At 45.5% G+C, this 27,285-nt stretch overlaps 1 protein-coding gene across 1 annotated transcript; it reads left to right on the forward strand.

Annotated features, from left to right (window-relative positions):
* Nucleotides 1-269: 269 nt before the first annotated feature.
* Kiaa1462 (KIAA1462 ortholog) lies at nucleotides 270-27,188 on the forward strand. The gene is made up of 3 exons (XM_013014747.1): nucleotides 270-605; nucleotides 16,399-20,147; nucleotides 25,724-27,188. Exons 1-3 carry the CDS (start codon nucleotides 325-327, stop codon nucleotides 25,756-25,758), a joined length of 4,065 nt encoding a protein of 1,354 aa, XP_012870201.1. The 5' UTR covers nucleotides 270-324; the 3' UTR covers nucleotides 25,759-27,188.
* The last annotated feature ends 97 nt before the right edge of the window (nucleotides 27,189-27,285 follow it).

Genomic DNA, 27,285 nt, shown 5'->3' on the forward strand with positions numbered 1-27,285 from the left:
TGTAATTGCAGTGTGCACATCTGAGTTTATCTTTGGGTCTGCTGGGTTGAGATGAGTGGTCAGTGGCAGTCACCTGGGTGCCAGCCACACATCCATCACCATGTTCCTTGGAGCTGGTACTATGCCAGCCCTTCTCTGCAGATACCTGGAGAGGGGTTTCAAAGTGAGCCATGTGGCTCAGCTTTCTATGAGCTCTGTGCTGTGGATAAAGGGAACTGTGGTTCTTCAGGGCACAAATGGAATTCTCTGTTGTTGTCTCCTCAGTGATGGGTTCTGCCACCATGATGGTTCCAATCTAGTGAGCTCGGATGACACCAGCCCATCATGTACAGTGTGGAAGATCTCCTGATTTCTCATGGATACAAACCATCACGAGACCTCCCCGGACCACGTGAGGATAATCCCAGGGGGCATCGGCAAGCCAGGTCCAGGACTCGAGCAGAACATGACTTGCTGAATGGGTATGGAGATGATTCTGCAGCCTTTGCCTACAGTCAGGCCTCCCAGGGGAAGAGACCCGTGAGCGACTCAGAGAGCCGCCGCAGCACGCCCGGAAGCCGCGGGGAGCATCACAGTGCTTCTGTTTCTCGGACTTCTGAGGCAGGGTAAGCTCCCATGGTGTCCGCCATTTCTGACTTGACATTGGGTTATACCTAAGTAGGTGCTCTCAATTTCTTATGTATGAGTAGATCTGGAGAGGGAGTCGGGGGTCAGAGACTGGAATGCCTGTGTTCTTTGTGGTATCTGGAATCCTTTTGAAGGCTGTAGCACTGGGTTGGCTAAGCTTTCAGTAAACGGTGGTCTGTAGACATGCTAGTGCTCTGAGCAATAGCTCCTCTTCTCTTCTCCTCTCTCCCCTCTCTCCCCTCATGTGCATTCACCTCCCACAGAGATCACTTTAGAACTTTGTAAAGCTCCTGTATGCCCCCACACACAGTAAGACTAACTTTGCCTTTCTTCCTCCTCCTCCTCCTCCCCTTCCCTTCCTCCTGCCCTTCCTCCTGCCCTTCCTTCTCCTCCTCCTCCTCCTCCTCCTTCTTCTTCTTCTTCTTCGCTTGTGATGGGGCTTAAACTCAGGGCTTGGGTGCTGTCTCTGAGCTCTTTTGCTCAAGGCTAGAACTCTACTACTTTGGGCTACAGCACCACTTCTGGTTTTCTGGTAGTTAATTGGAGATAAGAGTTTCATGGACTTTCCTGCCCAGGCTGGCTTTGAACCTTGATCCTCAGATCTCAGTCTCCAGAGTAGCTAGGATTATAGGCATGAGCCACCAGCACCTGGTTACTTTGCCTTTCGCATCAGTACATCTCAATATTTTCTGAGTTTCAGAGAGTTGAAATGGGAGGATGCCTTCCCCACCATTTGTGAGGAAACAATTATTTACTCTGTAATGTTCTTTTAATTTTACTAGGTTTTTAAAAAAAACCTGTTTTGCTATTGTACAAACACATCAGCCCCAATGGGGATGGGTACTGGGGGGAGTATCTCCTTAGGACAGGAAAAGACAATGGACTGACAGGAGCCTGGGACAGGAGCTCTGAAATTCTCTTTAAACAGGTTCATTTGAAGGAAATCTCTGTCATTCTTGCATAAAACTGTGATTGTCTTTTATACTACATTGGGAGAAAGCACTCAAGTAGATTGAGCATGTAGCCAGGTATAACCAGAAAGGGGCACAGGAAATACAGGGGAGAAAGGTCTGAGGAAAAAGTGTTTTGAGAGGAACTAAATAGGTGCCAAATGCTTAATATAAACTCTAAACAATGTAAATGAATAAATATGACAGACCAACCACATCACGACTCACGTGAATTCTGGATCTGAGTGAACACACGTGCTCTGCCAGTCCCCAGCCTCGGTCACTTGACAATTACAGCTGTGGTCTTGCTGCCTGTCCCATCCTACACGGTGACCCTGCTGGGCTGGTCACTCCTATCTCCAAGCCATAAGAGGACTGGGACACGTTACGAGGCTTTTTTAATGCCAGCATTCAGGCGGCAGCGTTCAGGCCTCGCACTTGGTGTAGGCCCTAAGAGGAAGCCTAGCTTAGCTCCAAGCCCTGTGCTGCTAGAAGCCAGTGGCTGCTACCCCGCAGAAGTACCAGGCCAGCACACAGACTCTCTGTATGAAGAAGCTTCTAGTTTGAAAGGGTCTCAGTTATGTGAGTTTGTCTTCCAGCCACCCAGTGCTAGACTCTCTTCTCACTTCCTCGTCCCCACTCTCCCCTGGCAGGTATGGCCATGTCCTTTCATATCCGAGGAGCTCTAGAAGGAATATTTGCTGCCAAACCTGCAATAGGCATCTTGTAGAGTTTAGAGTCTTGTTTCTCTGTGGACACTGTCAGAAGGATTACCCAACACAAAGTGGTGTTGGCCATGACCTAGGGCTTGACTGGAACTTCAGCCAAGTTGTGTCACCAATTGTGCAGCATACCTGTTGCCTCATTTGCTGACCCCTCATTGTATGAACATCTGCATACAGCATCATGGACTCAAATCTATAAGGCTTCCCCGTCACCTTCCTCAGGCCCCACCAACCAGCCTTTCCTCGGCCTCTCTCTGTCTTTTGCCCATTTGCTATAGGGAACTCTGCTTCTTCAGGTGTTTTCCATGGAAATCTCTCTCTTCTAGTACTTCTAACATTTTTCTGTAGGCCTCTAGGATTGTCAGCCTCCTGAAGGCCAGTCCCATGTCTTACTTCATCTCTGACCCTGGTTAATTTCTGTTACAGAATCTTGTACCTCATCAACACTCATTCCTTAGATTAAATTCTCTGGATCAATCCTGGCACTCCAGTGCCAGGTACCTGCTGAGTATTTCAGAACACTTGGCTCCGACGGGAGGCAGAGAAGTTGACGGGTAAGGCCGAGTCCCGTGCTGAGTGTTGTCCTCCTGGCTGAGTGGATGAGGTGGCCACTTAATGACTTTGTCCTTGTATGCCAACACATGGGGAAGGAAACAGCCCCAGATTCCACAGAACTTCTGGTGGACTGAACAGCTCTGAGTGAAAAGATTTTTCTCCTTTGTGGATTCTCAGTGTGCCAGAAACAGACCCACCCATGTGAAAAGACAGCTTGTTAGAAGGATGCAGCTTTGATGGGCAGGAAGTGCAGGAAGACTGGGCATGACAGAGCCAGAGCTGGGGCTAGCCTGTTAGTTGCTTTCCCTTTAGACAGTCCTAGGTGGGGGGTATACATACTCACCTCTGTGCCTCTTTGTCAGCCATCTTGGCCTTCACTCCTGTGCCTCTTTTCTGTAGATCCCTTCCCTCCACTGACAGTGGCCACCCTTCATGAAGGTTTAGTGTTAGATCAGATAGCTCACTACCCACCCGTGTCCCTCTGCTTAGTTTGCAGGCAAAGAATGAATGGATTGAAGCTGCCAGGTGCTTTAGCCTTGCTGGAGAGAGTCACAGGGAGGGGAGGGAGGGATTGGGAAAACATAGGTGCTATAGCTTTGCCCACCTCAGCTTTGGAAGATGATAAGTTTCCAGGCCATGGGGTGCTGACCATGCACCCCAAGACATGTTGTTTTCTCTCATCTCAAACCAGTCATTGAGCAATCCTAAAGACATGGCATTTTCCCCTATTTAAAGCATTTGTCTTGTGAAGAGTTGATCTGCATTGTAGTACACCCCTGTCAACACCCTGAGGTCATAAAGGTACCAGTGGGTTTTGCTTGAAAAGTCACTTATGTGGTACAGAAAAGACTCACAGGCCCCGTCCAAAGTTTGCTTGACGGCACGCATGCCCTGACCTACACACATGTGCCCATGTGGAGGTTAAGGGAAAGTGGCCGCAGGAAAGCTGAGTGTTGTTTGTACGTGGGGAACCCTGCACGCCTCCAGTGCAGACACCATAACTGAGTAACGCTCAGCTCCCACTCAGATATGTAAAGGCTGTTATCAGGCACTCACATTTCCTTAATGTGTTTCCTGTGAAACAATATAATCGGAGGAAGCTGTAAAATAACTTGACATAGTTGGGATTTGGTTCTGAAATCATACCATAGCAGGCTTCTCTTCACTTCACCCCAGGAATTCTGGTTAAAAAAAAAAGTTAGTTAACCATGAGAATAACGCATAATTATCCCTCACCATCAGCGGCTGTGGTGGCTAATTAAAGACTTAGCAAACTGGGTGAGTCTCTGATGTGGTGGCTTGGGGCCCTCATCTTGGGAGGTTTTTATCAGATGAATAAACATCCATTCCCGATGGTGCTACTGGATATGGTAAACAGTCTGTTTGCAGGGGCTTTTTAACTTTCTCTCAAATCATACACTGCTCATAATGGTTTTCCAAAAAAGGAATGCTTCAAGTTTAACATCTGTTTCTTTCTCTTTACAGAATTATAAACCCACACTCTATTTGTCTCTTAGCTAAGTGCCAGGCATTGTCCTCTTGGACTTTTATGGGGGAAGTGTGGATTCCTGATATCATGTGTTCCTGAGCACAAGGGTCAGGCCTCCTGTTTTCCTATCTCCTTGGGCATCTTTGTTCTTGTTCAGAAGCAGCATAACTTTCCAGAAGCATCTGGATCCCTGTTCTCTGTGGCAAACACTTTCATGTGGCTTTTATTCTCATCAGCTTTTCCCAATAAGAAGCAGGTTGGATTCTTGGAGCACAGACTTCCAGAAACACAGAACTGAGGCGGTCTCTGCAGAATGAGAGCAGACCTCTCACTCATCGTGTTTTGGCTGCCATGATGTCCTAGAAGAACCTTGTTGGTGGGAAGGCTGGAGACTGGGAAAAATACTCACCTGAGAGAAAGCGACCAGTAAACATGGGAGTCACAGGCCTAATGCTCCTGTTCTCTGTTGGTTCGGTGAGGAGTCAGAGCCACTGGATGACATGAGCATCATATCATGCAGGTGCCACAGCCATGTCTGTCCTGTTACCTGGAATAGCCCTCCTCAAAGACCGCTGCAATCCACGGGCTCCAACAGAGTAAGATGACAGTCTCTGAACCGTTGATGCAGAACTAGAGGCTAGACTGGAGATGTGGTGGATGAACTGCCATATGCCAGGCATGGGGCCATAGGGCGGTGAGGCACTGACCTCAGGCTCTGTACAGCCCTCAGACTCTCATGTAGGCTTCCTAGTGGCTACCTCCCCTACTCCTCCCTATTCTGAGCCTAATGTGCAAAGAGCAGAGGGTCAGGGGCACAAAGACCTTCTATAAATATTCATTGACTAAATAAGTGAATAAGTGGACATGCTAATAGAGCAGAAATGAGAGAACGAAGTGGGAAGCCAGTGTGGGTTGGGTTTTAATATGTACTGTGGCACTGAATGGACTATATACTAGCACAAATAGGTTACCTTAAAAAAATCTGATAGCTATGTTAAAGAGAAAGTCGAAAAATCTTGAAATAATCTGCTTTACAAAAACTGTTAGCTTTGCATGAGAACAAACAGATGGGAGCTTGCTCTTCCTGTTTTGTTCTAATAACCTAAATATTGGTTTCTTCTACAGCATCATGGTGGAAACGGGCGTAGGCTCTTCCTTAGAGACAGGCCATGCCTGGGGAGGGGCAGCGTCTTGTGAAGATAGTGGGTCAGACCTTCGTCACTTCCTGTGATTGTGAAGGCCTATTGATTACAACCTAGCGAAAGACAAGGCCGATCTAAAATAACATCACATCCAGACAACCACTCAGCTCTCCTGTCCTGTCCTGTGTGCTCACCTGCACCTCCTTCCCTATGGTGCAAGCAAAAGAGTGTCAGCATTACTGTACATGGATGGATAATGGCAGTAATAGCTACAAACCAGTTTGTGTGTATGTGGGGGGGAGGGGTTAGAGACTGTGGTAAGTTCTCCACCAAACTCAAAAGGCCAGATCATCTCCATCCTCTCCACACTGGAGGCAGAGAGAGGGTAAGGATGCCACAGAAGGCACAGTCAAAATGCTGTGGTATTGGTGCTTAGGTTACTACAGCAGAGGCTCCTTCACTCCTGGCAGGGTTGCTGCTCTGTCCCCCGTGGTGCAGTATGATGCCAGAGCCACTGGGTGGTCCTGTGCTCCAGCCTTGGCTGTCCTGTTCACGTGGAGCAGCCCTCCTCAGGGTGAGCTGCAGCTTCATGGACTCTGTCAGGTCTTATTCAGATTCTACTTCTACTGTCTCTTTTAAACATGTTCTTTCAAAGCTGGGAAATAAGGTGGCAGAGGTGACTAACAGCCTGTCAAATACAGATCCAACTACCAAGCACTGAGATGCCACAAAAGCAGAACTGGACCTACTTTTATTTATTTTTTTGGGGGGAGGTCTGGTCGTGGGGCCTGAACTCTGGGCCTGGGCACCGTCCCTCAGCTCTTCAGCTCAAGGCTAGCGCTCTACCACTTGAGCCACAGTGCCACTTCCGGCTGTTTTTCTGCTTATGTGGTGCTGAGGAATTGAACCCAGGGCCTCATGCATGCAAGGCAAGCGCTCTACCACTGAGCCACCTTCCCAGCCCCAGCCCTACTTTTAGCTTCACCTAGTGGCTCAGGTGGGGACCTATATTGGCAGCACCTCCCTGAGGATCGGCTTTCCTGTGGGCCTGAGTATGTCCTTCAGTTGTGATGGCGTGTGAGATTCCTTCTTCTGGTGAAATCTTTATGTGGATACGAACATATGGGCATATGGGGCGGGAGGTGGGGGGCGCTGCTTCTGGGACAAGAACTCAAGTGTTTTCTTGCTTTTAAATTCAAGCTCATCAGTGTGTCCTTGAGAGTTTGGTCAGTAAAATGAGTGAACTTATTTCCATATCAGACATGGGTGAAAGGTGGTAGGAGATCTGTGAAGCAGGCATTCTCCTGTGGTCAAGTGCATTCATAGGAAGGCTGTTCCTCAAAAGCCACAGGGTTTCCAGTGCTCTCCACTGAGAACAGCCCAGTGCACAGATTGACCTTCTGTGGGTCTCCATTCATCCACCAACTTCTACCCACCAGGTCACTGTATTATTTTTCTTCTCCACCAAGACCCTTCTTAATACAGATTGTAAATCCTCCTTTTTATACGTATCTATGTTTTTTTAATTGTAAAATATGGTACAGATGGGTTACAGTTACATGAGTAAGGTCATGAGTACATTTCCTATTAAGCATTGTGGTCTCCTCCTTTGTTTTTCCCCTACCATCCCTTCCTTCCCCACCTCCCCAACACCTCCCCGTACCCAAAGTTGTAAAGTTCATTTTCAACATAGTGTCTAGTACATCTCATTGTTACAATGGGTCATCCTGTATCCTTTTTTCAGCATTTTGTTATTTCCCTTCCCCTCCCCAAGTTAGCAAAATGTATATACAAGATGCAGTACACCGGAATCAAATACGGGTACAAACAGGGGTTATATGTGGGGAAGAACAAACAAAAGAAACAAAAAAATCACATAGTCCATTATAAATTCGTTACACACTATCAAGAAAGAAAAATGGTACAAACAGGGGTTATATGTGGGGAAGAACAAACAAAAGAAACAAAAAAATCACATAGTCCATTATAAATTCGTTATACACTATCAAGAAAGAAAAAACCCACTGTGTCCCTATTTTGGGGTTTATTTTGCTTAACAACATCTTAGATGGTCATATGTACATAGCTTTTGACCTTTTCTGCTTGTCCTAGACATATATTAGTTATTGCAAACAAGGGATACCATGGAACCTATATTTCTTTGGGCCTGGCTTACTTCACTTAATATAATTTTTCCCACATATTTCCATTGTAAATCCTCCTTTTATGTGAATTTTACCTTTCCTGCCACCTCTCTCTAGGAATGTTTGCTATAGTCCATGGGAATAAGGCACAACTTCCCAAGCACCTACTTCAGGACAGGGCTGGCAGAGGGGTGAGGCTTTGACTGCTTGCCTAGCATGCCTGAAGCCCTGGGTTCCTTCCCCAGCTCTGCATGAAAGAAAATGAGGAAAGGAAATAACTTCTTCAAGGAGTGTTTCTCTGGTCCTGATTTTGTTAGATACACTGAAAAGGTTGACTATCCCTTTTCCAAAATCCTTGATTTGGTCAGTATTTCAGATTTGGGGAGTGGAGACTTGGGAATATTGGCAAGGTTTACTGGTTGAATGTCTTTAATCTAGAAGTCCAGAAACATTTCAGACTTTGGAACATTTTAGATTTGGGTATCAGAGTTGCCTCTTCCTGCACTGTTACAATTATCACCAAGTATCTAAGATGGCCAAGTCTTTCATGTGAGCACCAGTAGTATATGTAGTGGAATATAAAAAGTGTGGACTGATTACAAACCCTACCCCCTGCGGTGGGGCCTCCTTCGTGGATCCTTGCTAGTCTAAAAGGTCTCTACTGGACCTTGCATAGATGATTCAGGAAACTCAGCACCCACAAGACCATTGTAGGTCTACTTCTAACTGTCAGTTTTTAAACATCATGGCATTGTGGCAGAGCATGTTGGTGCGGCAGGAGCGGCTGTTTCCACATGCCTCTTTTCCCATCTGTGTTGATTTCATGGAACCCACACTCTGGAGGTCCAAGCTAAGCAACTGTGACTTCAGAGACTCTGGTCCAGGTAGTATTACCAGAGGTTTTTCCAGAATGAATCCCACCATTTACCCTTATGTACATTGGCAGTATGACTGCTTTGGATTTCCTGTTCCCGCATCTACGTGTCTACACTTAGTGTCATTTAGAAGACCAAAAAACATATTTTACTTTTTGTTACAGACCCATTATTAAGTTTGAGTATTGATCTTAACTAAAAAAAGAAGACATCCCAAAATAGACTACCAGGCACTCAACTAACCAGCACTCTGTCATCTGCAGTCACGTAATGTGACATTGTGAAAGTAGGCATAACAGCACGTTAGCAGCCTGACCAGGCATTCAGGAATCTTTTAGTTACAACTTTGCCAATGCAACCTACAATTCTTGTTCCAAGTGTGTTGGCTGCATAGTAATATTTCCCATTGTCTGGCTAACCTTTACACTTCAGTCTTAATCTTATTCTGACTTCCTACTTCCCCTTTCTAAAGTTAGCCTATTTGCTACCCCATGTCAGAGGGTTATTTGCACAGTGTGGTATATTGAGGAGCCCTCGGAATGCTGGGTGTTCTGAGAAATGGAATTGCAGGCTTCTGGCTGAGCCATCACAGTGGCTTATCAGGCTCCTGATGCTGCTGGTGAATTTGAGTCACTCTAAAGAGATGCCTACAGCTCCTTCTGCTGTGGTGATTGAGAGAAGAAAGCAGCTCCTGAGAGGAGTATGTGGAGCTTCAAGTGGTACTCTAACTTTTCTGCTCATCTTATCCAGTTGTTTATCAATGACCAACCCTTCTGGAAGCAGGATGGCTTTGAAAAAACAGTCTGGGGGCAGAGTGCTCCAGCCATCCCAACTTGCAGAATGTAACACCAGAGTATGAAGATAGCCTCCAGCGGCAGGCATCTGCTTGCTTAGGCTATAGACATGAGGGGCTGGAGGGAAACATTGCACCAGTAAATACATGACTTTAATGGTATCTTCCCATCCTGACCTTGTCCTATACAGTGAAGGTCATTAGTCTGACTTTGGGACTATCTGAAGGACGACTATGTCCAAATTTGGGTTCCTAGAAAGAAGCAAATGCAACGTTTGTGCTCTTTTCCCACAGATACCCTAATCGATCTGGCAGCAACAAGCCTTTACTCAGTTTCTCATTTTGCCTCTATCCTGGACTCCAGGCTGCTGGGCACAGCTCTTGCACAACTTGGTGCATCTCATAAGAGTCCTGGAATTGATGGAGAAAATTGTCTTACTAGAGTGTGCAACACTTGTTGAAAGCTATCTCAGATATTTCCATTTTACTTTTTCTTTTTTCTCAGAGCTGAGGGCCTAAATCAAGGCCTTGCACTTGCTAGAAAAGTGTTCTTCCACTGAGCTAAATTCCTAACCTGGAGACGTTTACTTTTTAAAAGAAGGGCAGAGCTGGAGATGTAGCTCAGTGGTAGAATGCTTATTTAGCATGTGTGAGATCCTACAGTCAATTCCTAGCACTGTAAATAGTACTAAAAAGTAAAAATTAAAGAATGATAGTATTTTCTGTTTGGTTGAAGACAAGTGAACTGTCAGAACTTTCTCCTAACTTTCCCCTTTTAATCATCTTTTATTCATAGATTCAGTGAGCGAGTTTGCGTGTTTGCCAATTTTCTTGAGACATGATTTTTACATATTTATACATCAAAGACTTTATGGAAAGGATTTCATTCTTCCCAGTGAAAGTCATGGAGCAGTTAGCAAGTCTGACTCCCGCCTCACCTCCATCCAGAGAGAGTTCTAGATAGAGACCCTGCTGGTCTCATAGACCCCACAGTTCAGTTGATCTGCTTTGCTTGTTGCTTTGTTTTTTTTCTACCCAACATCAGTGTGTTCAGCAAGTTAATGTAAAATTTCTCCTTGTGAGTGCTTCATTTTTTTAAAAGGAAAAAAAATGATCTCACCTTATTTTCTCAAAAGTAGAAAATGTATTCTTGGCTCTGAAGTGGTGTGAGGTAACATGCTTTCTAGAGGTAGGGGAAAGCCTGGGTATGCCAGGTATGGGGGCTGCCGGAGTATCCATGTGTGATAAGCTGTTTGCTGGAGAAGTCAAGCAGAGCTCTCCCCACTGGGGGTCCATTCATGCCTCTCTCAGCCTAACTCAAACTGCATACAAGACTGGGCACACTTACTTGTTAAGTAAGCGCTTTGTGTAGTTTTCTAGGTCACATGGACTATATTTTGAAATAAAATGTTTAAGCTTTCCCAGATGATCTGTATTCTGGGATTTGGGTGTTTTGCACAAATGGGGAAACAATTTTCTAACTCAGAATACTTAGCCATTTTTGGATCATCTAGACGAAGTAGAGGTGCTAATACGTTTTCCCCTTTTTATTAATTGTATTTAACGCTTTTGTGGTACGGAGGAGTTGAACCCAGGGTCTCATGCAAGCACGATGCCACTAAGCCACATTCCCTGCCTGGTGCACATTTCTGTTAGCCACATTACATCTGTAGGAAGTCACAGGGAGTTTATATCCTTGCCCTATGTGTACCAATTTTAGCCTTTTTTGGGGTCTGCCCATCGCACGTCTATGCAGAAACAGCACCTCAGGGGTCCATCCAGTGCTCCAAGCACAACATGTGCACTGTGGGAACATCACTGGAGTGAATGAGCGAGAGCCACAGTGGACTTCCTCCCTGACCTCAGGCCCTCCAGAGTGTCTGGATGACTGCAGAGGAAGGGTGGCCCTGAGTGAAGCCCTCTAACATAGACAGCTTGCTCACCCTTGGCTTAGAATAAAGGAAAGGAAATAGATTGTTTTCTGAGGCAAGAAACCAACCACATGCTTCCTCATGCTTTCTCTTACCCTCTTCCAGTTGAGTCTATGATAATTGCAATGTCTCATTAACTTGCAGTTGTTAAGTCTTGCCCTAGGCTTTCTTTGAAGTCTGATAACCCACAGCCAGTAGATTCTGACCGTGGAGTGCCTCCTACAGGTTTCCTCATGCGGGCCGGCAGCCATTTAGGGTCCCCGAGGGAAGGGCTGACGCAGCAGCGCTGCAGGCTGGTCCCCCTCAGTGGGGTGGGCAACAAGGCCAGCACGATGATTTCCAAAATGAGTTCTTTGTAGACCTCCAATGTAAGCAGTGGTCTGCCAAGCATTCAAAACCCCAAGAGCTGAAAACACAATTTTGATGGCTCTGTGTTGACAGCCTGCCTATAGCTTTATGGTTGCTTGGTGGCATATGTTTTACGTCAGGATGACGTAAAATAGTTCCTACCCATCACTGGCTTCTTAAGTTATTTGGAAGCTGTCCTTGATGCCCTGTAAATTGAAGAAATAATTCCAAAATAGGGATAGTAACACTATATCGTTACCAGGGCTCCTTGTCAAGTGCCTCCTTCTGCCTGTGTAAGGAATGGTCCCCCTGGAGTCCATCCCATACCATTGTTGCATGGACCCCCTCCCCAGCCCTCACGATCTTCACTCTGCTATACCACAAAGCAAAATTGGACTTTTTTTTTTAAGTCAGGGTCTCACTATGTAGCAAGACTGGCCTGCACTTCCTGTGTTGCCCAGGCTGGTTTTTAACTCAGTGATCCTCCTGCTTTAGCCTCCCAAGTGCTGGAATTATTGGAGTTCACCTCCACAGCTGGTTCTGCGTGATGGAGAAATAAACTAAATCCCCAAGCAAGTTAATAACACTTCATCACATAGAAGATTGACCTCGCCAGTAATTGAAGAAATGCAAATTAAGGTAATGAGAAGTTGGTTTCACCTATGTAGTATAGAAAAAAAAAAAGTAATTATAAGGAGGAATGAGAAAGTTCAGCAGTGCTATGCCTGCACACCAGGTGATCTTTGGTGGCTTATCTAAGGCCAACTTGACATTAAGTCCTGGGATGTACTCATTTTTTTCCTCAAGATTCATTTCAAATAATCTAAGACTTGCATTTAATATTTGTATTTCTAAATATATTTCGACTCTACAGACATGTTGGCACACCCTTGTAATCCTAACATTTAGGAAACTGAGGCAGGAGAATCTTGAGTAGCCTGGGCCACAAGTAACACCCTGTCTCAAAAACAAAACAAAACAAAACAAACAAAAACCATGTGCTAGAACCAAGTCTTTGTGAATGTTTTGCATTGGGACCGTGCTAATTAAATTGCATATATATGATGGAAACTACTCATCTGTGAAAATTAAACACTTGAATTTGTATTACCTTGGGAGAAGTAAAGCATCTTAGTGGGTAGGCTTTTGGTTCACACTTCTCAGATTAGAATTTTTTCCAGCATTTTATGAGCTATGTTACTTAGTAGAGTCATTTATCCTATCCCTGTTTATATGTTGAACAGGGGAATAATGATGGTATTAACTTTCAGTGAAACAACTCATTTGACATAGTGGACACAATGCAGGAAACAGCTTGAGTGTCAGTAATGTTGAGCAAGTGACTGCTTCTCTGCCTTTGTTTCCTCCTCTGAGTGGGAATGACAAGGGTTCCCACTGAGCCTTAAGTGAGTGAGTAGGTAGGGGCAGGGAGCACTTACTGTGAACCAACCCCAAAGCACTGGGAAGTGTTCACATCAACCCTGATGACTAAGGAACATGAAGACTGTTTGAACCAACATTTTTTTGTTTTTAAATTTTTTTATTGTAAAAATACTGTACAGAGGGGTTGCAGTTACATGAATAGGGTAATGAGTACATGTCCTATTGAGCATTGTTACCCCCTCCTTTGATTTTCCTCCACCATCACTTCCCTCCCCACCTCTGCAACTCCTTCCCCTCCCCCAAACTTGTAAAGTTCATTTGGGTCAACCTGCATCCCCATTTAAGCATTCCACTATACCCAATTCCCCTCCCCAAATTACAAAAATATATATACAAGATGCAGAACACCAGAATCAAATACAGTGAACACAGGGGTTATACCATGGGGGAAGAATATATAAGAGAAACAAAAGAATCACATAGTGCATTATAAGTACATTAAAAACAATAGCAAGCAAGAAAAAAACCCTTGTGTCCCTGTCTTGGGACACATTTTGCTTAACATTATCTCATATGGTAATACGTACATAGCCTTTGACCTTCTCTGTTTGTTGTAGACATGTTCTAGACATTGCAAACAAGAGAAACCATGGGGCCTATGTTTCTTTGGGCCTGGCTTACTTCACTTAATGTAATTTTTTCCAAGTCTTTCCATTTCCTAACAGATGGGTGAATGTCATTCTTTCTGATGGAGGCATAGAATTCCATTGTGTATATATACCACATTTTCTTGATCCATTCATCTATGGAGGGGCATCGGGGTTGGTTCCATATCCTAGCTATGGTGAATGATGCTGCGATAAACATGGAAAACCAATATTTTCATATACACATAGATTAGAAGATTCATATACTACAGCAGCTACCTCTAGGTAGGAAGATTACAAGTAGTTTTTAATTTTGGTACTTTACTCTTCCAACATTCATCTGCAACAATGAGGTATATGTTTGTGTGTGCTATATATATATATATATATATATATATATATATATATAGACATACATATGTGTATCTATATATGTAGATATACGTATATGCTTATATATGTATATACACATCCATCCATATATATGTATGTATGTATACATATATGTATAAATGTATGTATACATGTATATAATATTCCTTTACAAATCAGTGATTTTAGAGTTAAAGATTCTGCTTGGCCCATTGTTAGAATACTGAATCCCTTGAGTAGATGGTTTTCCCATCATAGAGCCACACTATCTGGTCATTTATAGATCAAATCTTAATATTCTTGCCCAGATTAACAGTGTTACCCAGGTACCTTGCTCTGTTGCATTCTCATTCCTAGACCAACTAAACCTAAACATCTGGGGTAGGCATTTGTGTAAGGAGCCAAAGGAAGTTCTAATGTACAGACAGATAGTCATCTCCCCATGTCCAACCCCATGTTATGCTCAGATCACCTAAGGGTAAGAGTCTCTTGCAGTGGTTCTTAAAAATACAGATGCCAGGACTAGATCTAGACCTGCCAAATTTTAACTTTCACCAAGAAAGACCTTACAGCCACCTGTCACTTAATGGCAGGGTGATACTCTGAGAAATGTGTCATTAGTTGATTTTTGTTGTGGTGTAGGTCTTAGTGGCAAAGGTCATCACTGCACAAGGTCTCTTGACACAAATGACGTGCAATGGTTTCCCTCATTTGTTGTAACTAGAATGTGCCTATAAATCTACAAGTAAACACACTGGGTGGTAAAAGACAAAAAAATTACACTTGGACATGATCAATTATACAAGACTAGACATTCACATAGTGAGACCAAAGAAGGATATTCTTAGGAGAGGATCACAAAGGCTCAATAGTTATGTGCATATGATCATATAAAATGATGTTTATTGAGAAGAACTCCAAGAATTGTTAACAGGAGGTTTATTGAGAAGAACGCCAAGAATTGGAAGCAAGAGTTTTTTGCTTTATTTTGCTTTCTGTGTTTGCTTTTGTTTTCTCTTCTCTTTGTTTCTGTTTTTGATTTCTGTACCTTTTGTCTTCTATGTAAGTTTCGCTGACTTGGAGAGATAAGGGGGAGCACAGAAAGGGCGGGACAAACGATGAACAACTCACTAGATGATAACTCACTAGACACTGTGTTGAAAATGAACTATGCAACTTGTGAAGGTGGGAGGGAAAACCTGGGAGAGGACAAGGGAAGAGGTGACACCATTCAAAAAGAAATGTGCTCATTACCTGACTTACATAAGTAACCCCTCTGTACATTACCTTTACAACAACAACAACAACAACAAAAGACAGGAAGAATGCATGGGACTGCTGCTGGATATATGCAACACACTCCTTTGCAGTTAACTTCGGTAAGAAGTACACTCTTAATAAAAGTATAGCAAGTACCCCAATCAGTTACATCAATCATCATTTTTTATCAAGTACAGTGTGTATACATAATTGCATGGGCTATATTTCTATATGTCTGGCAGGGCAATAAGTATGTTTATACTATCATCTCTACAAACAAAGTGTTGCACTAAGGGACAGGACTTTTCCAGTTCCATGATAATCTTAGGGCACTGCTGTTGTGTATGCAGTCTGTCATGGACTGAAACCTCATTATGCACAGCATAACGGTGCTTAACAGCCTCTCTGGTGCTTTCCACACCAGAGCAGCAAGGAACCTCTCCCAGAGCTGTGAACCGTGGTCTTCCTACACCAGAGGAGCACTTGAGGGAACAAGCAGCGTTTCTGATGTCCCCGATTCTAACAAGATGTATGTAGGGCATTGTTAGGCTCTGGGAATTCTCAACTCCCTCCACATTCAAATGTGCAGACACAGGTGACAGCCATAGAAGGGCTCTAGGATGGGCAGCACCATCACTGCCTAGAGACTCGTTGGGGGTGCAGAGTATGGGGGCCCCATCTCAGTCATGCTGAATCTGAACATGAGGATGCCACCCCACTGAATTTCAAGGCTCACTGCCAAAGAGCAGCTTTGTCAAAGGCAGGTTTGCAGAGATTGCCAGGTAGATGTGGAGGGTACTTGTAGACTGAGCCAGGAACATAAAGCAGGAGGTCCAGGACCACTGCTTCAGAGCATATCCTTGGGCCACTGAGCACTTGAAAAGTAACAGCCTTACATCTCTGGTACATCTAGAGCCCAGGGTTCTTGTGGGCATCCTTATTATTGCCACTCAACCCTTGAGGACATGGTTGTTGTGCACCCATAATTAGTAGGACCCGTTTTCTTTAAAATTATCAGAGTATGGTGATTGGGAGCCAAATTTTCAAAGGTGCTGATCCAGTTGTGATTTTGAATGCCCCTTGCAGAAGCAGAGAAGGACAGACTTCTTCCTTGTCTAACATCTGTGTCTCACATCTGTGCTCTGCTTGTCATGCAGGTTGTACAGCCGACCCACATTAGCATGGTCCTCAAAGCCTCAGGTCAGCAGCGACCACACCCACAGAAGAAGAGGCCAGGAGGTCAGTAACTTGCCAGGTTCTAGGGACCGGGAAGCCCAGGAGGTCAGAAGAATGGCTCGAGTGCACGGCCTGCCGAGCCACATGCGAGAGGGTTCATGGGAAGTCGGAGGCAGGACAGAGCAAGTGATGAAGAAAGCAGTTTGGGAAGAAGAGCTGAGGATGCTGGGGCCTGCCAAGTGGCCCAGCGCAAGCCCGGAAAGCTGGAATGAGTCAAGGAAATTGGGGAGGCACATGTCTGATGGTGACGGGGAGAAACTGTTTCAAGATCTGTATCCGTTCGTTCAGGAAGAGCAGGGGCTGACGTCTCAGAACAAAAGGAAATCCCGGTCACTGCCTCGAGTTCTTTCCCCCGAAAGCCTAGCTTGCACAGAAATTCCCCTTTCCATCAAGGACAGCTATTTACCAGGTGTTCCTAGAATGCCCCCACATCCTTCCAATTGTGCACCACATCTGGAATCCACGAGGAACCCTGAGAAAGGTGCTACCTCAGCCCCTTTTCCCCGGCCAAAGTTCGGAAGGCCTGTTAAACCTCCTCCCTCCTACAGCTCATACCAGCCATCCAGGGCAGGAGAAAATAGTAGCTTTCAGGAGAGTGACGCAAACAGCTATCTGACCAAAAGTAACGACCCCAGGCATGACCTTGGGGTGTCAGACGCTGGTTTGGAGCCTCCAGTTTATGTGCCTCCCCCCTCCTATAAGTCACCCCCACAACACATCCCAAACCCCTACCTAGAAGACACAGAGCCCACAGATGTAAGTGACAGCCAGGGTCAGCAGGAGCAGCATGGAGCCGAGAAGGATGGAACAAACTGTCCGCTTCCTCCTGGCCCTGGTGGTACCGGGAACACATATGGTGTTGCCCCAGTGTTGCCCCAAGGACTCCCTTCACATGCTTACCCAGTTGCCACCTATGACGGTTGTGTTCAGTACATCCCCTTCGATGATCCGAGGATACGACACATTAAACTAGCTCCGTCCGCTGGCTTGTGCAAGGAAACGAAGTTCCGTGACAGGCAATATGACTCTGGCCCTGTGACAGCTCGAGAGCCAGCCCGCGGGCAAGCACAGCACAACGGCATCCTCCTGCACCCGCAGGACCTGACACCCTCATCAGACGCTGAGTTGGGCCCCGCTTCTGCACACCCCAACCCCCAATGGCTTTGGGGCCTACTCCCCAGGAATGGAGAAAACGGAGGCTTCACTGACCCAAGAGACCCCAGTGTGGTGAGTGGACCGTGGTCAGGAAGATGCCCGGAGAGTCAGGCTTCCTCCCCACACTCCCAGAGCGAGGACACCTGCAGAAGCCAAACCAAGCTCCGAAAGTTTGAGACTGGGATTCAGACCAAGAAAAGTTCAAAGAAAAAAACAAACGAGACCATATTTTGCTTGGTTTCCATCCCAGTTAAATCAGAGGCCCATCTGCCAGATATAGATACGAACAACAATGACTTAAAATCACACACCGAGGGAAAGCCGGGGCTTGATAAGAACGCGGATCTGCAAGAACAAAGTCTGCTGAGCATGTCTTCCACCGACCTGGAGCTGCAGGCGCTCACAGGAAGCATGGCTGGGAGGTTCGTGTTCCTCAAACAAGACCTGGAGGAACTAGAAGACAAGCAAACAAATGACCTCAAGTTCTTGTACCTCACAAAACACAGAGAGCTCAAGTATTCTGGCTCATGGCCAGGTCACCAGTATAGAGATCAACAAACCCAAACCAGTTTCTCTGAAGAAGCCAAAGGCCCTAGGTACCTCCCTGCTACAGAGCCGGGAGAGCCAAGGAGCCCAAATCCCACCCTGCCCTTAGACCTTCCTGCTTCTGAAGCTCCCTTGCACATGGCTTTAACCTCCACTGACCGAACACAGAAGCCGAATGCCCCTGACCTCAGGGGTCAGGTGTCCCTCAGCCCATCCAGCAACAGTGCTTTTTCCAGGACTTCCTCATCCAAAAATCTGGCATCTATGCCCAAAGCAGACGCCAGTCAGCCCTGCGTCGATGTCCACGGTCAGGAACCTGAAGCCAAGCCCACAGCTAAGCCAGAGGTGGTGAAGGGAGAGCCCACAGCTGCCCGGTGCAATAGCGAACAGCTGTTTGGTCAGTTTCTCCTGAAACCAGTTAGCCGTCGGCCTTGGGATCTGATAAGTCAGTTAGAAAGTTTCAACAAGGAGCTTCAAGAAGAGGAAAAGAGTGAGAGTGAAGGCAGTGGTGACAACAGCAGCGAGTGCAGCGAGGCGGATCTGCAGCAGGGAGCCTGGGCCGACAGCAGACCAGGAGCCCAGGGCCTCCCCAAAAGCCACCCGGAGATGAGCCCTGAGCAACAGCCACGTCCCCTGCCGGCACCAGGGGACCCAGAGTCTCAAGTGGGAAGCGTTAAAAGTACGTCTGAGAGCTGGAGCATAGAGCCGCGGCCCAGCGGGAACTGTGCTCGCTTCTCCAGCCCCACCCAGGCAGAAGGTAGCAGGGGCGACCCCTTCCAGTGGGGAGACACAGGTGCCAGGCTGGAGCAGCCAATGCAGGCAGCTGTGAATGGCCTGTCCAAGCTTGCCGTCGGCCCGGGTCCTGTGCAAAGATGGGTGACTTCAAGACCAAGTGACACAAAACCAGCAGGCTCAGCTTACTGGGCTGAACAGAAGGAGCCTTCAGAAGGTCTCACCAAAGACTTGGGTGCTGGGCCACTGAGCAGAGGGGTCCTGCTGAAGGGGGAGAGTAGTAGAGAGAGGGACACGGTGGTCCCGCTGTCGATGGCTCACAAAACCCGAGGTCTCTCAGCCCCAGACCTGCGGTCCACAGGGCTCAACCCTGAACAAGAGCAAAACACTACTGAGTTAAATGGGGCTTTGGGTGGAGAGGGTGCGGTGGAAATCCCTCCGGGTGAGTCTCTGCAGGCCAGGGCAGAGAGGATCCTAGGCATAGAGGTGGCTGTGGAGTCCCTTCTGCCGGGTACCAGGGCAGCGGGACAAAGCCAGCCACCCAAGCCCGATGCCAGCCCCTGCAGCCCCGATTTGTCCACAGGAAAGTCAGTGCCTAGGTCAGCACCATCCGGGGGCCCCACGTTGGCCACCGATGCCTTCTATGGCAGGAGAAAGTGTGGCTGGACCGAAAGTCCCCTCTTCGTAGGGGAAAGGGCTCCCCAGGCATCGGCATGCTCAGGTGTAGACATGGCCCCTGTGGGCCACGCCACCGGCCCTGAGCCTCAGCCCAGCTCCTTGGAGTCCAAGACCTTTGAGGAGAAGGATCTGGAGGTCAGGCCACCTTTCAGGTCCACATTGTTCCATTTCGTAGAAAGGACCCCAAATGGGACAGGCTCAGAAAAGAGGCTTCGGAGCCCTTCCAAAGTGATCGAGAGCTTACAAGAGAAGTTGGCCTCCCCTCCAAGGAGGGTGGACCCTGATCGCTTGATGCGAATGAAGGAAGTGAGCTCAGTGTCGAGGATGCGGAGTCTGAGCTTCCACAATGCAGACTCCACGGAGGAGGCCGAGGACCCCAAGGCCTCGAGAGGCCATGACTGGCAGCCAGGAGATCTTGTGTCAGGGAGCAGTGAGGACCCCGCCTGGAGACTGGGGTACCCCCACTCTGTCTCCAAGGGTTTCATCCCTCCAGAAGAAAATGGGCATCCATCAACACAAAGAAGGGAAAGGATTGTGGACCCAGACTTCTGGTGCCCAGGTAAGCAGTTTAGGTCTGGGACACGTGTTTGCTATTAGTTTTGAATGCTAAGATTAGATAGGTAGGTAGGTAGATAGATAGGTACATAATACAAATTTACATATTCATAAAAGATAAAGTTGACCCTGTGAATGGTTCCAGCAAAAAGTTATTCATTTCCATCAGGTGTGGTAGTACAAGCCTGTAATCCCAACACTCAAAAGGCTGAGGTAGGGCGATCAAAAGTTGGAAGCCAGTGAGAATTACATAGCAAGACCCTTTTTCAAAATGAAGCAAACATGAAACAGAAAGTCTTCATCTTTGAAGAATTATCCAGAAGTTTTCTTCAAAAATCATATTTTTGTCATATGTTATGAAAACTTTATAGAAATTGTGTATGTTAATATGTGTATGTTAATAGTTAAAACTATCTACATGACCAGCTTTTCAGAAGTTAGTGAGGTGAATGCATTTTGTTTTGTTTGGTGCTGGCATCAGGGCTTGAACTCAGGGCCTGGGTGCTGTCCCTTTGTTTTCTTTTGTTTTGTTTTCACTAGAGGCTGGCGTTCTACCACCGAAGCCATAGCTCTGTTTAAGCTTTTTAGTAGTGAATAGGAAATAAGGGTCTCATGGACTTTCCTGTTCATCATGGCGTCGAACCTCAGTCCTCAGATCTCAGCCTTTTGAGTAGGTAGGATTACAGGGGTGAACCACCAGCACCCAGCTCAAGAGGTGTGGCTGCTGGAAAGTCCGTGAGGCTAGCTGAGACCCCAGCTCCTCCACTCCTACTTCCTCCCCCCACAATGCCAACTATTCACCCACATGACCCTCGCTGCCTTTAGTAATCCCTAAGAAAGGACACGTAGATGGATTTGATCCACTCCTTGCCCTTGGGGCTGGGTCTTACATGGCCACTTTTCAGAACTCCTTGCTTGCCAACCTCTGTTGTTTTCTTGTTCAGAGATCACATCATTTAGGATACTTGAGAAGATTTAGTGGACTAAATGAACAGCTTTGTCCATTCTTACCACTTCATTTCTGAAAAAAAAATCCACCCAGTGTCTTAACTCATTTTCCCAGAATATTGGAGGCTAGGTAGTTGATAAGGAAAAGAGGTTTATTTTGAAGGCTGAGAAGTTCCTGTTGGGGAGCTGCATTTGATGAGGGAGGGCCTTGTGCCTTTTGGTAACATGGTAAAAAAAAAGCAGGAGGTCAAGCAGAGGCTGCCCAAAAGCAACTGTGGAAGAGGGCGGGGGTGGGGCAGGGGGGAGACAAACCATAGCACTTTACAGAATGTTTCATAAAGCTTTTGGTGCTGGCTTCAGGAGCTCAGGCCCTCTCTTGGTTTATTTGGTTTGGGGGCTTCCTGTGATCCACTGAGCCACAGGTAGTTGCCCGTTGACAACAACAGTGTTTTTACCTCAAGTGAGTTTCACCTTCTCAGCTCTTACAAAAACAGACCCAGTGCCAGGCACTGATGGCTCTCTCTTGTGCTGAGGTCTGAGGATCGCGGTTCAAAGCCAGCCCAAGCAGGAAAGTCTGTAAGACTCTGATCTCCAATGACCCACCCTCAAAACTGGAAGTGGAGCTGTGGCTCAGTTGGTAGAGTGCTAGTCTTGAGACCAAAAAAAAAAAAACTCAGGGACATTGTCCAGGCCCCCCAGAGTTCAAGTCTCAGGACCAGCATCACAAACAAAAACAGGCCCAGAGAAATTCTTGGGCATGATGTTAAGACACCAGACATTCATCAGTCATGTAGCCTCCAAATGACTCGAAGAGGAGCGGAGGTAAATATTGGAAGTTGGACAGGTTGGAGAAAACCACACTTTACAAGGCTGGTTACTGGATACCCCTTGCTGAAGCTGGCCCATCTATTTCCCTTACTTGCTTCCAGCAACTCTGCTCCCTGCCACCTCATTTCATTCTCTGGTTTGAAATCCAAGAATTTAGAAGTCGATGAAGACACGCATGCAGTTGTTTCCCCTGGAAGAATATAGAAACTTTCAAAATTAAAAAAATCACTACTCGGGGCACTTTGAAAACTTCCCACAAATACTATTACTGAATGATTTCTAGGAGCATTGACCAGTGTGGCCCTGTTCCTTGGCAGAATGTTTTATTGAAATAACTTATTTGTCCCAGATCTCTTGGGTCTTCTGCCCTGACAAGATGCTGTGGGCTGCGGAAGGGAGCTCTGGGAAGGGGCTGACTTTTAAACTGACAGATAAGGTTATTTATTTGTCTTGTACAACATGATATTTTGATGTATGCAAGTGTGGACTCAATGAAGCTAGCTAATTAACGAATGTGTCAGCTAATTAACAGATGTGTCACCTCACTCAGCTGCTTCAGTGGTGAGAACACTGAACACCCCCCTGCACTTCTCAAGAATGCAGCATGTTGTCATTTACTATAGTCATCCGCTGCACAGTATTCTTTCCCACCTGTCAGTTTCTGTCCTGCAGCCATCAGCACCCCCCCCACACCCCACCCAATATCCCAGCTCTCTGCAGCCACTGTTCTGTCTGCTCCTGATTCCTCTGATGTCAGCCATCTTTGATTAGACATGTGGGTGAAATCGCTCAGTGTTTTATCTTTTCTTCGTGCCTGGCTTATTTCACTTAACTGAATGTTCTCCAGGCTCCTCCATGTTGTCACAAAAGCAGAAAGCAATGTCTTTTCCACTCATAGTCTGGTTTCTTGTCCTGGCTGGTGTGTGGCCAGGGTTTCAGTGAACACGAAGTACAGACCTTGCTCATGTGCTAGTTTCATCTCTTCTGCACATATACCAGGAGCGAGTTTGCGCAGCCACATGTACTGCTCCTTCCGTCTTTCAAGGACCTCCTGCCCTCCATTCTATAGTTGTATTAATTTATGTTCCCATCAACACGATGTCATTCTCCATCCTTACCCATATGGACATCTTTTGTCTTTTTTCATATACTTGTAAACCATCTGTGTATCTTCTGAGAAATATCAGTTCTGATCTTTTTCCTATTACTGATCAGGTTGTTTCTTTGCGTATTCAACTGAGTTTCTCATATATTTTGGATATTAGTGTCTTGGCAGGTGTACAGTGTGCAACTGTTTTCTCCCCTTTTATAAGATTCATATTCTCCCTTCCCGCTCTTGCATTGGCATTTGAACCCAGGGCCTTTTACTTGCTAGGCAAGTATTCTATCACTTGAACTTGGACTTGTGCCTCCCAATGTAGCTGGGATGACAGGCACGAAAAGACACACCTCCCACCCCACATTTGTTTTTGTTGAAATGAGGATCTCACTAACTATATCCCTGGCTGCTTTTAAATAGTGATCTTCCTACTCTTCACCTCCCAAGTAGCTGGGATCACAAACAGGAGCCACTGTCCCAGCTCTTCTACAAGATTTTCTTTGCTTTGTTCTTTCCTTTGCTGTGTGAAGTTTTTTAGCCTGAAGTGATCTCACTTGTCAATTTTTGCTTTCTTTGCCTGTGCTTTTGGAGGTTATATCCAAAAAGATGATCAACCAAGACAGTGGGTTTTCCCCCTATTTTCTGCTGGTAGTTTCATAGTTTGAGTCTTAAGTCTTCAATTCTGAATTTTTTTTTTTTGATGTGGTGAGAGGTAGGTCTAAGATCATTTTTCTGCATTTGGATATTCAGTTTTTTTTCCAGCACCATTTATTAAAGAGATGATCTTCTCTCACCCTGTGTTCTTGTCTCTTGTTACAAGTCAGCTGCCTGTGAGGGTGTGTATATGTGTGTAAGTGCTTTGATTGTGTTTATCCTGCTACCCTCTTTTTACCCCCCCACCGATTCTTCCCAAGCCCCTCTCTTATACTCTTGTCTCATTATTACTATTGTTAGTACCATTTTATGTCTAGATTCTCCATGTGAGCAAAAAACAAAACCAAAAATATGTAATACTTGGCCTTTTGATCTTGGCTTATCTCACTCAGCATAATGATCATAAGATGATAACTCAGATAAATGAATCACCTTTTTTCCAAGCTTTATTGAGACATGATTAAGATATAAAAAGTGTCTCCTGGAGGTGTGCCTTGTCATATGTGCATATTCTAAATACCACCACGATAATTAGCAAGTTTGTTTTAATGTGTGGTGAGAACAGTCTAAGCCTGCCCTCTGGCAGATGTCGTGTTTAGTGAAGCATTATTGCTTGTGGTCAGCCCATTGCTCTTCAGTACTTGTGTTTCAGCTGAGGGTTTAGCTCTCCCAATACCTCCTCTTCCTCTCCCCACCCCGTCTCCTGGAAACACCATTCTTTTCCCTGTTACTTGAGTTTAACCCATATGCAAGTGAGTTCATGTAGCCTTTGTCTTTCTGTGTCAGGCTTAGGTCAGTTACCATAATATCCCCAAGATCAGCCATGTTACTGTGAGTAACAGGGTTGCATTCCTCTTTGAGGCTGAATAATATTCCTCTATGTATATTTTCATATAAATAGTTTCCTTGTTCACTCATCAGTTGATGGACAAAGAGGTCATTTCCATGTCTTTGCTGTGGTGTCCATGCTACAGTGGCGAGGGTGTGAGCTGGCTCTTCCACACACTGCCTCATTTCCTTTGGAGACACACCCTGTAGTGGGACTGTGGGATCATGTGGTACTTCTCTTTTTAACTTTCTTAGGGAATCTCCATTATGTATCAATGATTCTACCCCTTCCAGGTTTCTTAAACATCTTGTCTTTACGAATTGAAAATGTCAGGCACTGGTTGCCTACACCTATAATCCTAGCTACTCAGGAGGCTGAGATCTGAGGACTGAGGTTCCAAGTCATCCCAGGCAGGAAAGTCAGTGAGTCTCTTATCTCCAATTGACTACCAAAAAGCTTACATTGGAGCTATAGCTCAAGTGGTAGATTGCTAGAGTTGACCAGTAAAGCCTAGGGATAATGCCCAAGCCCCAGGACCAGCACACGTGCGCACACGCACATACACACACACACACACACATTTCAGGATTGTCACTTTTTCATATAGTGACCTGTTCTGAAAATGCAGGTATTGAGGCTCAGTTTGGAATTTCTGTGGCAGGCTATAAAATGGATCCAATGATGTCTTGACTCAGATACACCTGTGTGTCCTTCTAGAAAGTCTCAGAAGACAGGTGAGCATCCAGCTTGCTTTCTGGCAACATCTGGAGATTGGAAGCATCTCACTGCTGGCTGCTTCACACTGGAAGGACTTCATGATCCCTAAGCCTTGATGTCAGAAAAGTGTATTCTAATGCAAGCTTTGGCTAGAGTTGCAATTTACAAGGGAAAGAAAAGAATTCCTGCTTGGTATCAGCCAAGGACATCCTGGCCGGTTAAGAAACATCAGATTTATGGCGAATTATTTTTCACAGTGAAAACAGGAAGTACATCCAAACATTAAGCCACTCACTTAGTTCATCCATGTTGGGGTAAAAACCAGACATTGTCCTGTGAACCACCTTTTAACCATAATTTTTTACTGAAAGGTCTCAGACTGAAGTTCTTACATGTGTAGATTTTGCTCTCTAAGTGAATTTATAGTCTAAGAATTAAAGAGAAAAACCAGCCGGTTGAACATGCCACTCACTGCCCTTTTATTTTATTTTTTTTCATTTTGCAGAGTCGTATGACCCTAGCCGGGTAGAGCGGGTCTGACGCCATGTTGGTGGAGGCCTGGACCACTCTGGTGGTTTCAGTGTTCCTTGATTCAGTCCATGCCCTCGCGGTGCCCAGCAGAAGGTGGAAACTGCTGGTCTGACTTCTTCTTTACCTTCCATAAAGGATGAGGAAATGTGTCCGTACAGAGTTGTTTGTGGAGATAAAACCATCTATTTCATAGCATGAAGATCTAATGTCTATATTTAGAAGAGTTTTCACAGAAAAAAAATCTCCTGCCTAATGGATTTGGCTAAGCTGGCACATAGTTTGGTGTTCAGCTGGTTCTGCGTGGAAATTTAAATATGGACAATGGAGTGAGTCGAACTGAAATGACTGGGAGTGTGGTCAGTGTGCCTGTGGCCTTCCATGCTCACGCTTGGTCCTAGTTTGGTCCTAGGCCTTTGCTTGGGGCCTGGGTCCTCTGAGCTTAGGGAAACATGTATTGGCTACATGTGATCCATTTCTATCAATTCGGCCTTCCGATGCTGGAGTCACTTTACTAGTGACTAACTTGCCATCGGAAAATAAAAGCAATACTTTTCAAGTTCCTAAAAGATAACACTTGTGGTGTACTACACTGAAGAGTGTTGTTCATCTGGCAATGAAAATACTTCGATGGTTTGCAAACTTGCCATTGTCTGCTTTGCACTCAGTATTATCTATTTTTATTTTCTGAATGGATGTTTAGAAGTTCTTTATATGAAAAGTAATTGCTGGTTTAAAAATAGACCATTTTAACAAAGTAACTATATTTCTTTTTACAGAATTGCTATTTTTCTATGATGTAAAGAGTTGCTAGGTGGCAGATTTTTAAGGAAGTGTTATTTTATTTAAGAGCCTATCCCTTTGCAGAAGAGGAGCTCTGAGAGGGTCCCGTTCTGCTTTCAAGCATGTACCCTGCCAGGCCGCACCTCTGCCTCTCTTCTCTCACCTTGGAGCTTCTACAGGGTTCATCAGCTCCTGTAAAGCTTCATGGGAGAATTCCCTATCAGTCACCTAACAGCCTATGACAAAGTTCTGCGGCCATAACAACTAAACCTACCAAAAAGCATAGCTTCACTTTTGTATGTCTGCGCGGATCTGCCCTGAGAACCTGCCCCTTTAAAGAAATATGTATTTTTATCTAAAATGATCCTGAATTAATCTTGCATATTTTAAAAAAATGCTTGGAGACATTATATACATGGCATTATATATTTATATGTATATATGTGCCATAGCAAAAGTATTCTGAGGCCTATGTATTCTACTGTTTAATATTGCATTAACCTGCACAATGTTTATGCATTTTATATGCATTTGTTCCTTATTTCCAAGTGAGGAATTCTTACTAGCTTACATTTTCTATACGGTTTCTTTCTCCTTCCCCACCTTCCCTCCCTCCCTCTCCCCTATTTCTTCCCTTCCTTCTTTCTTCCATTCTATTCCTTCCTTCTTTCTCCTCTTCCTTTCTTTCTTCCCTTTTGTTGTTTTTCTCTTCTCTTTCCTTTAAATCATCTTTCTACTTTGAGACATTTCAAATTC

Source organism: Dipodomys ordii, unplaced genomic scaffold (genome assembly GCF_000151885.1).
Source record: "Dipodomys ordii isolate 6190 unplaced genomic scaffold, Dord_2.0 Scaffold24, whole genome shotgun sequence".
In the NCBI taxonomy this organism is placed as follows: domain Eukaryota; kingdom Metazoa; phylum Chordata; class Mammalia; order Rodentia; family Heteromyidae; genus Dipodomys; species Dipodomys ordii.

Bases quoted from the DNA above. Each gene is read 5' to 3' on its own strand.
- Kiaa1462 (XM_013014747.1), top strand. From the start codon at position 325: ATGTACAGTGTGGAAGATCTCCTGATTTCTCATGGATACAAACCATCA. The intron at 606-16,398 runs GTAAGCTCCCAT...CTTGTCATGCAG, and splicing joins TCTCGGACTTCTGAGGCAGG to GTTGTACAGCCGACCCACAT. The intron at 20,148-25,723 runs GTAAGCAGTTTA...TTCATTTTGCAG, and splicing joins CCCAGACTTCTGGTGCCCAG to AGTCGTATGACCCTAGCCGG.